Source organism: Parasteatoda tepidariorum, chromosome 6 (assembly GCF_982258835.1).
Source record: "Parasteatoda tepidariorum strain Cologne lab strain chromosome 6, Ptep-v5.0, whole genome shotgun sequence".
In the NCBI taxonomy this organism is placed as follows: Eukaryota; Metazoa; Arthropoda; class Arachnida; order Araneae; family Theridiidae; genus Parasteatoda; species Parasteatoda tepidariorum.
Genome location: NC_141760.1, coordinates 22578994 through 22597601, shown reverse-complemented (window position 1 = coordinate 22597601; position 18608 = coordinate 22578994). Strand labels below are relative to the sequence as shown.

General features: G+C 26.6%; 1 protein-coding gene across 4 annotated transcripts in view; it reads left to right on the top strand.

Moving 5' to 3' along the window:
- Positions 1 to 18608, top strand: part of esn (espinas) — a 213112-nt gene that overhangs the window by 20009 nt on the left and 174495 nt on the right. For 2 of the 4 annotated variants that reach the window (XM_043042432.3, XM_087165534.1), the window contains exon 2: positions 10466 to 10547. In XM_043042432.3, the coding sequence (XP_042898366.1) occupies positions 10480 to 10547 (68 nt within the window). In that variant the 5' untranslated portion in view covers positions 10466 to 10479. Of the gene's footprint in view, positions 1 to 346; positions 494 to 7058; positions 7114 to 10465; positions 10548 to 18608 lie in introns of those variants that run through there. The other 2 variants (XM_071178918.2, XM_071178917.2) reach the window with 2 other exon arrangements.

Sequence of the window (18608 nt, the reverse complement as noted above, 5' to 3'; positions counted from 1 at the left end):
GAAAGTAATCTAGATTTATCTGAAATTCCATTTGAATTTTAAACGATAATCAGGTTTTTATCTTTTAACACTTTAGAGGAAAACGAGTTCGTTATTTTGATTCGGCAGGAGAAAGATATGCGGGGTTAAATTGATGGTATTAATAATGCAATGCAATGAGCTTTACAATATCAAATTTTTATCTTTTTTTTTCTACCTCTCTTTCGCTTTTACGTAAACGAGTTTTCTTTAAAACGAAAGATGTGAAAGACTAATAAGAGACGAGGCAATTAAATAAATAAAACTAATCAATAATTTTTGATGTTATGGATATTTTTTACCTTAAGATTAAATCTTAATGTTACAGGATTCTGAGGAAAGAATTTAAGTGTGCTAATTCATCATTGTTTCCTGTAAATTAAATAACGAAATCAGACTCACAAACATAATTCTGAATTCGATGGATTTGGATTCTTGACCTAAATAGAACCAAACTCTTAAAATACCTAGCCAGGTAAGTTGTTGAAAATTAGAACTCCTTAATATAAACTTTACTTCGTGCTTAATTCATCATATCTCTGCAGCTTAATTTAAATAATTTTCAAGTATTTTTTTAACATTTCTATTGATTTTCTTTTTGGAAAAATTCACCTCGACCTTGAAATAAGGCAGATTTTGCTATTGTTTCTGATTAATTAATTTACAATTCGGATGATGAAAACGATATAAAATATGTTAACTGTAGCTGTAGCAACCACTTGTTTTAAAAAATGAAAACGATTTTTTTAGAATGTCTCTAGTCGTAAATTTTATTGTGAGTTTGTAAGTATCAGAGTTGGCCGTTGATTACAGTAATCGATTACAACTGTAATTGATTACAGATAATTACAGCTATGTAATCAATTACTTGTAATCACGATTACAAGTAATCAATTACTTGTAATCGTGATTACAACTTTCAAAAATTTTTGATTACAGCTGTAATCATGATTACAATTTTGATTACAGTAATCAATTACTTGTAATCACGATTACAAGTAATCAATTACTTGTAATCGTGATTACAACTTTCGAAAAATTTTGATTACAGCTGTAATCATGATTACAATTTTGATTACAGTAATCAATTACTTGTAATCATGATTACAAGTAATTGCGATTACAAGTAATCACAACAAAAACGATTACAAGTAATTATGATTACAAGTAATCAAAATATATGATTACATGTAATCATGATTACATGTAATTTGATTACATGTAATTGTGATTACTTGTAATCAAACTATACGATTACAAGTTATTACGATTGTATACTATAGTCAAATTTTTTATGTAAGTATTCATGTGTTTACATATTTTTATGTACATAGAATGTACACACGCATGAACGTACAATTTGCGATTCCTATACATACAATGTATGCACAAACGTTGTTTGTACGTACAATATTCATAATTATATTGTAATATACTTAATGCAATGCGCATATGCTTAGTACATATAATTATGCATTTATGATACATGTACGCATGTATGTTAGTTTGTACAAAAAGGCAATGTTTTGTATCTTTGTATACATAGACAATGTATGTATGAAAGTATATGAAATTAATGTTTATGCGTTTGCATGCTTTTATGTACTTAAGTGCATATATTGTATAAATTTACGATGATAGCACGTATATACAATGTACGTTTGTATATAAAATTGTACGTATTTGCGTACAATATGTAAAAATGTTATTTAAAGGTACAATATATGCACATAGTTGCGTAAATAAAATGCGTACATATATATATGCATATTTATATGTACATCGATATATGTGCACGCAAAGTATGTACTTATGTACAACTTACGTATGTACTTGTATAACTACATACTTTGTTAATACTTATGCGCATGTAATGCATGGATGTACAAAAAAATAGTTATATGCACAATGTATGCATGTGCATACAACGTATACATGTACATAATTACAAGTAATGTACAAATACGTGCGTACATTTAAATATATGTAATTACAATATACACATACATTGTGCATACATTAAAAAAATTTATATGAGTAAAGTTATTAAAATTTGTTTTAAAATTATTCTAAGGTATATGAAACTCGACCTCATATTTTTTAGAAAGCAAACGATAATTTTATTTGGAATTTCTAAATATTAATTCCACACATAAAATTTACCGTTTTTCTTACCATTTAAAAAATTTCTATGAATCATCCATTATGTTATAAAAAAAATAAATCTGTATTGTCAAACATTTCATGAAAATACCTGAAAAAAATTTTTTATTCAGAGAATTTCAAATTGATATAGAACAATTAAAGCTGAAAACTAAATTTAAATATCGTTTGATTTTGTCATTTAACTTGCTTGAGTCATTAAAAGTTAACTTACATGCATTTTATTTATTGCATTGTACACATATTTAGACATAAATGTAATGTACATATGTATACGTGTAATGTATGTACGCCTGTACAATGTATGTACATACATTCATGTATTGTATATTATAGTACATATGGATATGCATACATGGAACATACGTGTATTGTACATGTGTGGATACATTCATTGTACATATATACATTGCACCATATGCATAGATAGGGATAGCATGCATGTGCACATGTAAAATTTGTACGAAAGAATTATGCCCAATATATTTATGCACATACGTACTGTATATGTACACATATATGTACATTATATGAACATTATATGTTCATTTCATCATATGTACATTATATGAATATACATCTGTACGCTATATGTATATACATCTGTACGCTATATGTATATACATCTGTACAATATATGCATCTCAAATGTGTGTATGTACGTACGTTATGCATGTCGAATACATGTATGAATATATGTGAAATATAAATACGCCCAATGTACGTACAATAGTTCACAAATGTATTATGCATATTTGGATACTTGCATTGAGCATGAACATATTATGTACATGTACATAAATACACTGGACATGCATATCATGTACATGTATACATACATATATTGTACATCCTACAGATATACCTATATTGTACATGCATACATATATTGTACTGTTCATAAATAAATTGCACATACATGCAAGGGACATACATTGTACAGACAATGTATGTATGTTCGTACAAACACAAGTACTTGTATATACATGCGTACATGAACATAGATATACATTTTACATACACAAATATTTGCATAAAATGCATATATTCATTGTGTATAAATGTACATGCCTACATTGTTTGCACATACATACGTAATTATTATCTATATACATACGTACATATATTTTATACCTACAATATAAGTGTATGTACATGTGTGTGATACTAAAATGTCTGAACATATGCACTAGATAAAATCATATGTACATACATTTCAGTTACATTCATTTGTACGTATACAAATACGTACAAAATGCAGTACATGTTAATACGTGCAAAATGTATCATTATAAAATACATTCTACTATCTACTGTAAAATATAATCATTTATAAGAATACAATAGTCTTGTAATCGTGTAATTAGATTACATGTAATCATAATTACATGTAATCAAATTACATGTAATCAAATTACATGTAATCATATATTTTGATTACTTGTAATCATAGTTACTTGTAATCGTTTTTGTTGTGATTACTTGTAATCACAATTACTTGTAATCATGATTACAAGTAATTGATTACTGTAATCAAAATTGTAATCATGATTACAGCTGTAATCAAAATTTTTTGAAAATTGTAATCATGATTACAAGTAATTGATTACTGTAATCGACTATGTAATCATGATTACAGCTGTAATCAAACTTTGTAATCACGATTACAAGTAATTGATTACTGTAATCATTATTGTAATCATGATTACAGCTGTAATCAAAATTTTTGAAAATTGTAATCATGATTACAAGTAATTGATTACTGTAATCGAAAAATGTAATCGATTACATTTTTGGCCAACTCTGGTAAGTATACTAAGAATAGGTCCAGAGAGTTCATGTATTTGTGTTTTTAGTTTATAAAAGAAGTTTCTCTTTGGAATGTTATTTTCATGTTTAATGTAATCATTGTATGTATAGTCTGTACTGCTATTTTCTTCCCATGAAATTTAAGGACCGAATTCTGGTATGTATCAAAAAAAATTTATTAAATTGCACTTTCTTTTATTTAATTTACATTAGTTAATTATTTTTAATGATAAAAACTTTAAATAATCACCGAATTTTCCAGAAACATTTATCTGCGTTTTAAAACCTGGAATATGGAATATTTTTATCTCTTCTATGTAATTTATTTCAGAAAATGCATCCAACCGGTTTTAAAATTGAAAAGATCGTACTAAAGCTTTTGAATTTTGATAATGAAATAATAATCAAAATAATATCAAGCTGTTCAGCTCATATTTTAAAAAAAGCTTAGGAATTTAACTTATGTAAAGGTACTTTATCAAGTGACAAGTTCAGGATCTACAAAAAATGCTGTCCCCAAGTGGGCTATCTGCGATAAAATGAATTCATTAATTCTGTAGATTTTAATATCTTATCTAATTGGATATTCAGTTATTAATTTTTTATCCAGGAAGTTTCTTTTTATTAATTCGCCACTTTTTTTATATTGGTACTGAAGAACCGTGACACAGATATGTGACACTTTTCCCCCCTGTCTGTCTACTTAGGTGACATGCTCTGCGCAGCTGCTTGCGATTCAGTTTGCAAATGCTGCTTGCGCAATTTCGTTAATGTAGTCTTGGCGTGTTTTTGTCGAATTAAGATTAATTACTCTTTTACATATCTTCAAATACTGATCTTGTCTTCAAAATTCTTATGAGATTTTTGCATATTTAATGTTCTCCTTTCTTTATGAATTCATTAATTAGGGGTTCGAAATGTTCTTATTGTGTTCTTTTTATACCGTGGGTTTGATTTTTCTCTCTTTATCAATCTTTATTATTCTTATAATGTGTTTGCATAAAATAAAGTGTTATTAGATAAGTTGTTTTATACATATGATCAATATTAATAACTAAAAAATTTATTATTTTTAACATTGTTTTAATTTTTTTGCGAAAATAGTTTAAAAAATGATTATGGCGTAAAATGACATTTTAATGATAATTATGGCAAAAAATGATGTTTTATGAATCACTTCATATAATTTTTTTTAATGATGTATAGCTTTATGGCCCCAAGATGTCCAAGTTATCTTCCCATCCAGTATATTGTTTGTAATTTTATTCTTTCCGCTTTGGTTTACGTGTCAGACACAGTTTATATGACAGCATTTTATTTCGTTGCTTGAGTGCGCAGTGTCGCAGAAGTTTGAATAATTTAGTCCTATTTTCTTATTTTTGTAATTCATAATTTTCTTCGTAATAAAATAAGCTTAAATATTAATTGAATACTAATTTGTTGAAATAAATATATACAAGAAGATTATGTTTGAGTCTGGTATGCCGATAAAGGTATTCATGGAGTTTGTACTACTTTACAAAATGACTCGACAGTGTCACTAGATTCATAATTTCTTTTCATTTTGAATCTTGTTATATTATTTCATCGTAATCATTAATATTATTTTATTGTAAATACTTAATAAAACAAAGAAATGTATATTTCGTCCACCAATCTTATTATTCGGTTTATAAATTTAATTACTATTACAGATAACAATGATTATTTACGTTGTATTATTTCTTAATTAGCTGATTTTTCATTACTTAACAATTTGTTATTCCACCAGCTTTTTTCTCTCTCAAAAATCCAAGCTGTTTTGGATGTCGTCATTTTGAATATGTTATATCCGCACAAACATTTTCTGCTAGAGAGTTACAAAAACTACAAAATATAATGTTGAGGGCCAACATTATTATAATGCAGTATAATGTAAATGCAGGAATTATTTAGATTTTTTTTAAAGTTATAAGAATTACTTAGAAATGTATAATCTTTTGCTCTCGTACAGATAATAAAAATAAATAATGTATATAAATTTAAACAAATATACTACTTACTATATTACAAAGCAAATTACGGTAAAATTTTGGGCACGTAGCAAAAAAAAGGTAACTTAAATTTACATTTAACCTATAAGTTAACTTTGACTATTATTTAGAAAACAAAATGTGTTACAAACACAGTTTCAGATCAATGTGATGACTATTACTGGAATTTTGAAATTTTATATATTTTTCTTTTATTTAACTTATCAACATATATATTTTCAACATATATATAATATTTTCTTCTTCTTTTTCAGTTTATTTGTACAATTTCATAATTAATTGCATTTTCACCACAAACTCAGTACCCATTGCATTAATAGAACCTTCATATTTTGAGAAAGGCTCTAAACTAGATCAGTAACTTTCTGTTGAAGAAAAAAAAATTTTTTTCCAATGCCCACCTGTGTTAACATTCGTCAATTCAGTCATATACAGGGCGGTTTTGTTGGCCTCTCTTTCAGTAGAAAGTATTAAGTAATTATTTTTTTAAACCATGAAGAACATGGTTTAAAAAAATAATTACTTACTTTCTTCTTTTATATTTGTTAATATTTTAAACAGTTCAGAGTGGCTTAGAAGAGGCTTTGTGGGCCACTTTTGGCCCACGGGCCATAGGTTTTGCATCCCATTATAATATAATAATAAAATCGCAGTTAAAAGGAAAAAACAATTAGGAACATCTACATTATAAGAATGTAAAAATTTTGTTGTAAACTTTATACAAGAATTTTGCAAAAATAACCACAGGTGTACACACTTACCTATATTACGCAGTAAGTTTCTGAATTAGGGTATCAAACCAAATAACTTTCATTTACGCTAAAAAAATGAGAAGTGCTTCGACTTTTACGATTCTGTTTATCATCAAGTACGATTTAATATTCTCCTCTTCTATCCATGTTTTCCTTTTTCATTGTTTAATTTCTTATTTATCTCACGCATTAGAGACTCTCACTTGTCACTTTTCCTCGCAGATAAATAACTCTTCCGATTCATTCTCTCCAATGGCCTCAAAAAATCGGTAGTAAATGTCGGCATCAATTTATATTTTCCGATTTCCTTTGCAGAGATCTCAACTCAAGTTAAGAAGGTACAATTTTATCTTTTCTCAACGGCACCCTTATCTTTAGTAAAAATGGTTTTTTTTCTTCTTCATTATTATGGTGTCCACAAATTGGTTCTGGTCCGACAAAACTCAGTGCGTGATGTTCTAAAGTGTTTCATTTTACACCATATGTGTTTTGGAAAATTCCTTATAAAGACCGGAATATTTTTGTTCGTTTTTATCGCCGCTGCTTATTGACAATGGAATATTTGGTTGCTTTTTAGGGTCGATGACTTATGCCTGGTCAAAGTCGTGTATCATGTACGTACGAATTCGAATTTAATACAAAAGAAAATGTTAGCTTGAAATGTACATGGAATATGCCACCTTAATTGATTTTTCGCAATTCAGATAAATATTATGCTATCGATGAAAGAAAAGAAAAAGACTTAAACATCTGAAATGAAAAACCTATTTTGAATATTGTTCTATAGCAAATAAAAAATTAAAAGTGAAATTGTTATAGAGTAAAATAATTATTCACTTAGATATTTTCTTCATTTTACCCCATTCCTTCCCCCTCCTCTTCCTCCCTTCTTTTCTTTTTTTTCTTCTTTTTCTCCATTTTTTCTTTTTTCCCTTTTTCTTATATTTCCTTCCTTTTTTCACATTTAAAAAATTTGAAACTTAATGAATAGTTTATAAGCGGTGTAAAACCAAAGTCTGAAAACTGACCCTATTTCACTATGTAGATGAAAAAAAGAAATCAAAAATCATAATTTATATATTATACTAAATTTATTATTTTTTTTAAATTTGATGATTAAAATATTTTTTAAAAGTTAAAAATTACAAGCAATCTGCGAAATTAAGATTTTAATAATTTAAACTATTGAAATGCTCATAAAGTTTATAAAGTGTTTTATTATTTTTTATTCTATTATATAAAGTTTTATTTCGATAAATCTTTCAAATACACGAATCATAATAATGCACGTTTCTTACAACTAAAATAGTGACCTTCCGGAGTACCAACCAAAAGATAATTGTGGTATGGTTGGTATACCTTTAACGTTTACAGTATAATTCATTTGCAATATAGTATTTCCCGATACTATCTTGCAAGATAATTATTATCATGGAGATATGATAACAGTCGCAGCTTTATTATTTTGAATACTAGACTGTATCAACTTTCTATGGATTTTACTTTGAGCTAGCATACCCTGAAATATTGTGACATTTAGTCTAAAAAAATTTTATTGCAAAATTTTTAATCAGTTATATGAATATTAAACAACCGCTCAACACTTTTAAGTACTTAAAAATTATAGATTTATTATTATTATTTTTTTAATTATTAGATAATTTTATACTTTCATATTAATACTAACCAATTATAATTATACCGCGTGACAACAAATGACGGGGTTAAACTTTGTCGAGCGTTCTATAACGAATTTTTTTATTTTTTATTTTAGTCTAGCCAATTTTACTTTATTAAGTTATGCATACTTTTCGTACATCTATTTTTGAATAATCGTAATAAAAAAGGGAAATCTGGTGAAAAGATATTCAAATCAACATGCACTTTTACAGTGATTACAATACTATTTTTTTTTAAAAATACAACCGATTTTAGAATCTAATCGTTGTACTTAAGTTTGGTATCTAACATTGTTGATTGAAAATCTATAAAAGATTGAAAATATATATCTTAACCCTACATTTTAGGAATTAACACGAAATCCAGTAGCGAGCTATAAAACCAAATTGATACATTTATTAAAATTAGCTTCTATATAAAATTTCTATACTTGTAGAGACCATTGGTCCAAAATTCTCTAAATGTAACTGGTATTGCAATGTTTTTATTTAAGTGCATGTAACAGTTAGAAATTGTTATTTTATTCTTGTTTCCCACCACAATTTCAGAGAATGGAAAAGAGGAATCTGGTAAAAAACGATTCAAACCAACAGGCACTTCTTTGGTAGTTACAATAATTTTTTAAAAATTCTACAAGAATTAGAACCTAATCGTTGTACTTATCTTTGGTATCTAACATTGTTGATTGAAAATCTATTGTAAAACTCATCAAATCTTAGATGGTCTTATTTAATACATACATAATAATTTACATAATATTTTTCATGCATTTTTCATTATTTTGTATTGATTTAGATTAAAATAAAGGAAAATATTATTTATTATTAATATTATAAATTTAGCATTTTAATAAATGGTTATGAAATACAGCTTGAAATACCGGTGTCTTTTTCTGCGTGAAAGGTAAAATCTTTCAAACGGTAATTTTTCAAATTTGCAGTTATTTAGGTGTAAGAGAAACAGTCATTCATCATTGAAATCTCTCTAATTTACAAAATCAATCATTCATTGCTGTCAAATTTGCATTTTTTTAGGTCTAGAGAAACAGTTATTCATCATTGAAATGTCTTTAGTTTTCAAAATCAATTATTTAGTCATCAATTATTTTTGAATATATCTACTTTTTTTGGGATTTTATATTTAGTACAAATATAATTCCGATAATCTAACAGGTTTTTGTAGTAATTATTAGAATGTTTTTTATAATGAAAAAATACTGAAATACATTTTTGCTTTTAATTTGAGCGATTATGCAGGGCCCTCGCATTGCATTCGCCACCTCACCAAATGCGATAAAATCGTTAATTTGGCGAATATAATTGTGTCGTGGCGAAAGTATTGGGAGGGGGGATGATTTTTTCTACTGGAAAGAAATTAAAATTACGCCAAAATGAATTTTTCTAAACAAATCAGTAATTTTTTATTCGATTATAGTAATTATTGGTAGATGCACCGCATAACCAATTAGAACTGGGTCCAAATAATAAAAGCCTGAAATAAACTACCTTAAAATAGTTTTCTGTGGGGAAATAATTTAACCATAAAAAATTGTTAAGATTTGCCTTTGGCGAAGACTTTCGAAAATTGGCGAATGCTTCTGATATTTGGCTAATTTACTGACTAATAATTTGAAATCCTAAGCGCGGGCAGTGTATATATATATATATATATATATATATATATATATATATATATATATATATATATATATATATATATATATATATATATATATATATATATATATATATATATATATTCAAAGGGTTAAACTTGCAGTTAGAAAATTACCCCCAAATCCATTTGCAGGCTCTAAAACCTAATTCATAAATTCATTCAACTTTTGTACTATGTAAAAATTCAATAGTTGTAGAGAACGTCGGTCTATAATTCTTTAAATGTAAATGACATTATGCATGCAAAATGCTTATTTAAGTGCATGGAAGAGTTAGTAATTGTTATTTTATTCTTATTTCCCACCCACAGTATCAATTTTTTATTTCTTTTCAGAGAGTAATCGGAGAATGGAAAAGAGGAATCTGGTGAAAAGAGATTCGAAGCAATGTCCCGGATATGTGCCCCACTTCTGGAGGTAAGTGCCTGCCCACCTGGCATTTTACACTTCACTTTTTGTTTGTTTAATCGCCAAATGTATCAACTGAAGATGGTCATCTTCATCTTTTTTGTCCCATCGAAAATCCACTTGTCGAGTATTGACTTTCTAGGCCGTCTCACGTTTACTAGCAGTTAGTTTTATACTTAGATTTCAGCTTTAAAAAAGTATTTAGTATGTTTTTATTCCGTTCACATTTAATGTGTGTTTTTGTATGGGCTATATAAATGTTATTTTACCTTGAAATGTAGCATTATGTTGATATCTTCGAAGTGATGAAAATGTTTTTGAGGCGTTATTATAAAAAAACAAAGCGTTTTATTTGTTTTTTCCTCTAAAACAAATCATATGTTTGAACAGGTGATTTTGTGTAAGTATTGCGATTGGGCAAGATAATATTTAAAAGACAGCGATTCTGTTTTTTTTTTCTTTTTTAATTTATTTATTTAGAATGTATTTAGGGTATACTGTATAATATAATCCAAACTTTGCTCAAATTTTAGTCGGTGTTGACTTTGTTGTCAATTTTAACCTTGCAGATTTACAGTACTTTCTTTAATGACCGTTTATAATATTTATAGATGCATAGAAAATGAAAAATTTTTAAATAACAAGGGAAGAAAATATTAAATAACAAGGGATGAAAATGTTTTAGTAAATTAATTAGTTAGTGTGTAGAAAAAAAAATTAGTTGGTGTTTCGATATTAAATTATAGAGTGGAGATATTCCATCTCACGATTTTTATTGCCTTTTTTGCTCTTTAAATTCTTTTGAATTTTATGAAAATTATTAATGGATAGAAAAAGAAAAATGTTATACATAATTACAATAACAAAATTGATATGCAAAAGACATCGCATAGATAAAGTTTTATGTTCTTTATAAAATTCCTTTCAAATTTTATAAAAATTGTCAAAAGATAATGAAAGAAAAATACTAATAGCAATTATTACATAAGAATTTATTTTAGGTTATATGGAAATTGTTAATCTTAACGGAAGAAAGATATCATTGGATTAATTGTTGCCATATTAAATTAACGTAGAATGTAAAAGAAAAGTTTTATTATATTTTTTATTTTATCGTTTTAGGTTTTTTGAAAATTATTATATAATAGAGAAAGAAAATGACATTATGAATATTTGTTTCCATTTTAAATCAACAAAGCATTAGAAAGTTAAAGAAAATTTATAAGTTTCATAACAGTTTTTTTGTGTTATTTCTCTTTAAAAACTCATTTTAAGATTTATGGAAATTATTTTATGACAATGAAAAAAAAAAGACTTTATAAATACTTGTTTCCACAGTAAATTAACATAGTATAAAAGGCATTCGCATTTAAAAGTTTTATCACATTATCGGATGAATTTATTTATCTTTAAAAAATACATTTCAAATTTGATAAATATTATCAAAATATAACGAAATAAAAATAACGCGTTGTGTTCCCACATTTATTAATCATCCGTAGTATAAAGAAAAATTTGAATTTAAGAGGGCCATAACATTGCTTATGACGGCGGTTCTCAAAAGGTGGAACCCTAGGGTTCCGTGGAAGGGTTAAACAGTAATAATTATAATGATATCCAACCAGTAATCCATAGTTTATTTAACTTTTCGGTTATTATATGAATTTAATAATGCGAAACGCCAATGTAGGAGAAAAGTAGCAAAATTTTTAAAAAATTTCAATAAAAATGCATTGAATAAATTATAAAAAGACTATGCATTTATAAGTATTTCTCATCGAACTTTTCTATTCACAACGAAGTAACTAAATTCATGAAAAAAGACTTGCGTTTCAATGATAACTTATTCTCAATGTGTTTTTTGAAACGATCATTCAGTTTATTTTATTCATTTATAGCATATGCCTACGCCAAAAACAAATTCATAAAATAAAAACAAACCATAAAAATCTAATTTTTGATTGACATTATAGCTTTAACGAAGCAAAACGAAAAGAAAAAAAGAATTATTAAAAAAAAAAAGGTCAAACAGCAGCGATCGCCATAGCACCGCATGCACACTGTTTACTATTACCATCAAACCCAAAACAACACCCATTTTGCCAATTGGTAATATTAAATATTCTTTTCTTCATATTAAATATTTTTTTTTTTAAAAATCCGTCGCTGAACAGCCGACCCAATTTTGGTTTTACGACTACTAATGTTCAACAAACCCATTCCAGAACACAAGGGAACTCCTGTATCGAGGGTTGGGAGAAATTTGCCTTCGTGGAGGACTTTTTGATGGAACTAACCCGCATTTGCGTTACACGGAGAGTAAGATCACGAGAACCTATGAAGAAATGCCACAGTTTTGTGAAAATGAAAAGCGTTTATGTGTCAATTTTTTTAATATTTGAAAACTTACCCAAATGCTGGGCTCATCAAAATTTTCAAAAACTGAAAATAAGGCTAATAATAATAATAATTTTGATAATTTCTCTAGGTGAAAGATGTCGCAAAATTGACGATTTTTTAAAAAAAAATTTAATAACTTTTAAAATATATAAGTTACTTGTCCGTTCTAAAGCCCAAATAATCTAAATAGTTTAAAATCATCGTATTGCTTCAAGTTTAAAGCACCTAATCTATGGCTTTTTTATTTTCCTTGGCGACAGAGCTTTGAAAAATAGCGTTATAGGGAGAAAAAAAGGAACAAAGTATTAACACTATTAGTACTTTTTTCCTTTGTTTATTCGACAGAAAATACTATAAATTCCTTCGGCACAAAAATCAAAATACATTAAGGTAAATATCTCATATCTTCTCTTTACTATGTAATCAAGCTGCAGTTAAAAACATCTCCGCACTGTTAATAGCCAGGTTGATAGCCATCGAAACCACAATAATTCTTCTTAGAGGTGTAAAATAAAACCTCAAAGTTTTTTTTTTTTTTTTTTTTTTTTTTATCACTTATGTGAGACTTTAATCCTGGCTGAAACCGGATTTCAGAAACAAAAATATTTTACAACAATCTCTTGTCTCTTGCAACTGGTTTTAAGCATAACGAAGTATATATATTTTTCTACCTTGTGCAACTATCGCCAGTGGTCCGATGCTTTCTTTACTTTTTAACTAATATTATTTAAAATAATAAAAGAGAGTATCATATTTATTCTTCAGTTTTTAGAAATTTAAAATAGCATGAAAAAAGCCATCAAACTATCATGTTTGTTGCTAGTTTTCGAATGATTTAATTTTATTTAAAAATGTTGATCCATAATATTTGAAAGCAAATTCTATCTTTCGTTATTTACTCGCTGGCGTCCATTGACAACATATTTTAATATTTTTTAAAACTGAATCGTCATGCAAAAATATTTTATGAACTAAAAATTGTTAGTATTATGCTTTTAAAAAATAACTTTCTCTTTGTAATGGACCCTATAATAATAATAATAATGTGGAAATAAATAGGGTATTTTGATTGATAAAGTATGAATGGGAGAGATGTGTCCTTTAACACAATATTGCATGATTTTTTGTTCTTATGTAACTATCGTTAGCAAAAATATTTTACTAACTAAAAATTGGCAATTTTATTCATTTACTTATTTTTTCATAATAATTTTTCTCTGCAATGTACTTTAATGACAATACTGAAATAAATTTAATATTTAGTCCGACAATATAAGAAGAAAAATTTACTCTTTTAAAGTATTATGTTATTTTTCCTTATTAGTACTTACATATTATTATTATTATTTTGGTTATGTTTATTAAATTTGATTTCTACATTTATCTGTATTAACTTTTTATTTGTTACACACTTTTTCATTTTTGTTTTGATTGTAAACAATATTTTTCTTAAAAACTTTTGAAAGTTCTAGAATCGTCTGTATTGAAAATCCTTTTAGATTGCTAAAAATTCATACATAAAACTATAGAGATAAGTTAAACTATTTATATCTATTATCCCTTTTAGATGTTTCAAATTCATTAGTTATTGTAAATCAAATTAAAAGTTTTGTATATTGAGGTTCCAGTTGTAAGTTAAATTTGAATGTAAGTTCTCGAAACTTTCAAATAAAGTTCGATTTGTATATGAATACATTTCTAAAGTTTTTAATTTTTTTCAAATTTATAAATTTTTTCTTGTTCAAATGTAAATTTTTTAACATTGTAAATAGGGAAGAATAATTGATGTTAATAAGTAAAATTGTAGTATTTGATTAAAAAATTTACTTTAACTAATGTTTTACTTTGCTTTATAAGTCATTTAATAACGAGTTACTTAAGCGTAAATTTATTTGCTTGCGTAAAACGAGTGAAAAAAAGAGATAATTTTTATTTTTTTTTATTTTAAAAAACATTATCCGTAATTATGAATGTTTTTAGTTTATTTTACTTATTTGTTCTTTGATTTTTTTTCTTCTTTCTATTATTCTATTTCAATCAAAAAGAGCCACTGAAAGAGCTAAATAGCATAGTGATATTTTTTCTATAAAAGTGTAACAAATATTTTTTTTTTACTAACTATTTCGACAGTATTAGTTTCCTTAACTGGAAAAGTTTTTAGTTTCTCAAAATCAATTAATTTTAATAATTTGGAAATTTTGCATATTTAAGAAGTATTTGAGACTAACGTTTGTGTTTATTAGCTTTTAAATACATAATGTTTTAATCGTCACGTAATACTTTAATTTGTTGTGTTCGCATTTTTTTTAATTTACTTAGAAACTTCGCCCCCTGCTCTCTTCGATCACCACTTTAATTGCTCTGCATTTCCCCCCTTTCTTGTTAAAATTCGATATTTTCCACAAAAGCAATCAACATTTTATTAACAAAGTATAAAGTCATTGTAGTTTTATGTGAGAACATTTTATGATTATGTTAATCGTATCGAAATGGACAATTACCTGGAATACTTGTAAATAATCATATGTACTTGGAGAAAAAAATTAGCCTAAGGCATACAGATTGTGAGACCTTAATCAAAAGAAACAGATGAGAAATTATTTTATTCAATAACGAAACTAATAATAATCAAAACAATTAAAACATGGAATGGTTTTTATCTTCCTTTTATTGCATTTTTGCATTTTTTTAAATTTCAATAAAAATGATAAGACCTGACAACATTGAATCTCCTTCTTTGTTACTTTTTATTGACATCAACTCAAACCCAAGCTTATAAAATACAATCGAAACAAAAATTGTGATAGAAAAGATCTTGAGATAGAAGGGAAAAAACTAGTTTTAAGACAATGGATAAATAGTCAATATTTAAAGGGCTAAAAAAAAAGCTGAGGAAAATTCACGAAATAAGCACTTAAAATTGTAAAAAGTTTCGAATAAATTGTAATTTCGAAAGAAAAGAAATTTGATTTTTCGTCATAAACTGATATTTCCTTTTCAACGCGTCGAATTTCTACTCTGTAGTTGCATTTCTGAGGTCTGTAGAGCGACCTGCATCGTATTTTTTAATACAAGTTTAAAAGATAATATCTATTAAATTTTGAATTTCCTTGCTCATTTTTTATACATTTTAAACATTTAAAAATTTTAAGTCTTATAGGTTTAGCTCTGCAAAACAAAATATAATGTTAAGTTTAACAGCTAAAACACCTATGCCTGCTGCTCTTCCTTTTTAATTTAAATTTAGAGATATTTTTTAGCAATTTTTGCTTAAGAGATATCTGCTGCACTTGTGATAAATTGAATTTTTGCATGCGTCTAAGTTTATTTAATACATTTGTGTTATTTTTTGTATTATCTAAAGAACAAATTAAAAAATTTTTTTGTATTGAAAGCTTCATAAAGCCCTTCGCTCAAAATGAACTTTTGGAATTATGTTTATTTTTGATAATCGATTATTTCTATATCTTAAAAAAAAGCATTCAACTTTGCGGTTAATATGATTCCTTTTGAGTATTAATAGAATTAAAATTTCAGATATCATTTACTACAAATATTTTACGTATGTAGAAATAACAACTATAATCAAACGAAAAATGGTTGAGATTTATAAAAACGACCTCACAAGTTATAAGATGCCATTAGACACTATAAGTATAGATATTATACACAGAAATGTAAACGATGTTAAGTCGTGTAAGCAAAATTCGTAAGAAAATCGCTGAAATTATAAAATGCTTGCTTACTCAAGCCATAACTTCGTTTTTTTAACTGGACATCAATTGAAGAACGATGCAATTCTAGATCGTTTGCCCTGGAATATTGACAAGTAATTCTTGAAACCCTTATCTGGCGTAAATCAGGACGCAGTGATGAGGAACTTTCAAATTAGAGACACTTATTTTTATTTATTTTTGAATTAATGTTTTCAAAGTAATCGTTTGACCAATAATAGCAAAGAATAAATTTTCGTTTCATTGAACTCCATTGGCAGGGATCTTGTTCAAATTGTAAATTACAAATTTCTACCCAATTTATTTGGCAGACATATTATTTGAATTATACCTTTACATATTGAACATGGTAACGACGAATGGTAATTTTTTTAAATCTTATCAATGTTTCGCAGCCTATAGCTTGAACAACTTTCATTAAAATCGACTGCAATTTTATGACTTTTTTGAAATTTTTTATTTATTTTGAGAAAAAACAAATTTATTTATTTTTGAATGTTTTCAAAGTAATCGTTTGACCAATAATAGCAAAGAATAAATTTTCGCTTCATTGAACTCCATTGGCAGGGATCTTGTTCAAATTGTAAATTATAAATTTCTACACAATTTATTTGGCAGACATATTATTTGAATTATACCTTTACATATGATAACGACGAATGGTAATTTTTTTTAATCTTACCAATGCTTCGTAACTTATAGCTTGAACAGTTAACATTAAAATCGACTGCAATTTTCTGACTTTTTTAAAAAAATTTATTTATCAAGAGAAAAATAAAAGTCCCCCTAAATTTACCATTTTGTAACTTAAATGTTGAACGACGGTTTCATGCATTTTTTTTTTTTTGAACAAATCAATTGTGATGATTATTAATAATTCCTCGTTATCGATTAAATCTAAGTAAAGTGATCTAAATTTTTATGGTTCTCTTGTTATTCCACAAAATTCTCGTATTATTCGATATTCCATCTCGTGTTATTCTATTACTGAAAATTTCAGTTACTCCAATCACAGTATTTGTCACACAAATTATGCTTTTTAGTTATAAAAATGTGCCATGTAAATAAATTTTGGTAATTATTGAGTTATTCTTAGAATTTTTTGCATATAATTCTATAAATTTATGCCAAATTCTTCTGGTAGATTTTGGGCTATTAATATTTTACTGGAATTTTTTATTCACAGTTTTGGAAATATTGTATTATGTTACATATATTAGTAAGTATATAGTACCATTAAATGTCTTCAGTCAGAAATAGTTGTCTATTAATATATATCTGAAACTTTTTCGCTGGCCTTATAATATATTTATAATTATATTTATGCCATGTTTTAGCTTATTCTACTGATACCATTACGTAATTGCGTGAATTATGTAATGTTATCAGTATGCACTTAATTTTTTCAAATTTCATTAATTTTAGCTGTATTAATCTGAAAAACTATTGTTCAGAACAAGCTTATCCCCTCCCCTTCTCTTCTTAAGAATGTGTCAAGCTGTGGCATGATCCCTGTTAGAAAAACACCGGTCAAGAGTCTAGAATTTAATGAATTGGTCTAGACTTTAGAACAAGAGCATCTAATATTTTGTAACTATCTCTTTCTCTTGTGTTTCAAAAAAATATTTTTATTTACTTCAGTTTTGTTGGAAAAAATGAAAATTTAAAACTGATATTAGTAGATCTTAATTTTTATATCTTCATTTTTTTTCTTCTGAACTCGACGTTTTAATTTCGTCTAGACGTCATGAGTTTAATTCCCACGCAGTTCTAGACATTTAATTCGATTGTAAGGCTTGAGTTAACACCGAGGCTAAATTAAAGGAGGAAGTTGTAGTTCGTTATTGATTTAAAAAAGAAAAAAAATCAAAGTTATTCGACAATGGAGATATTTTTTAACAATGTATCCATATAAAAAATTTTCACTTATTAGGAA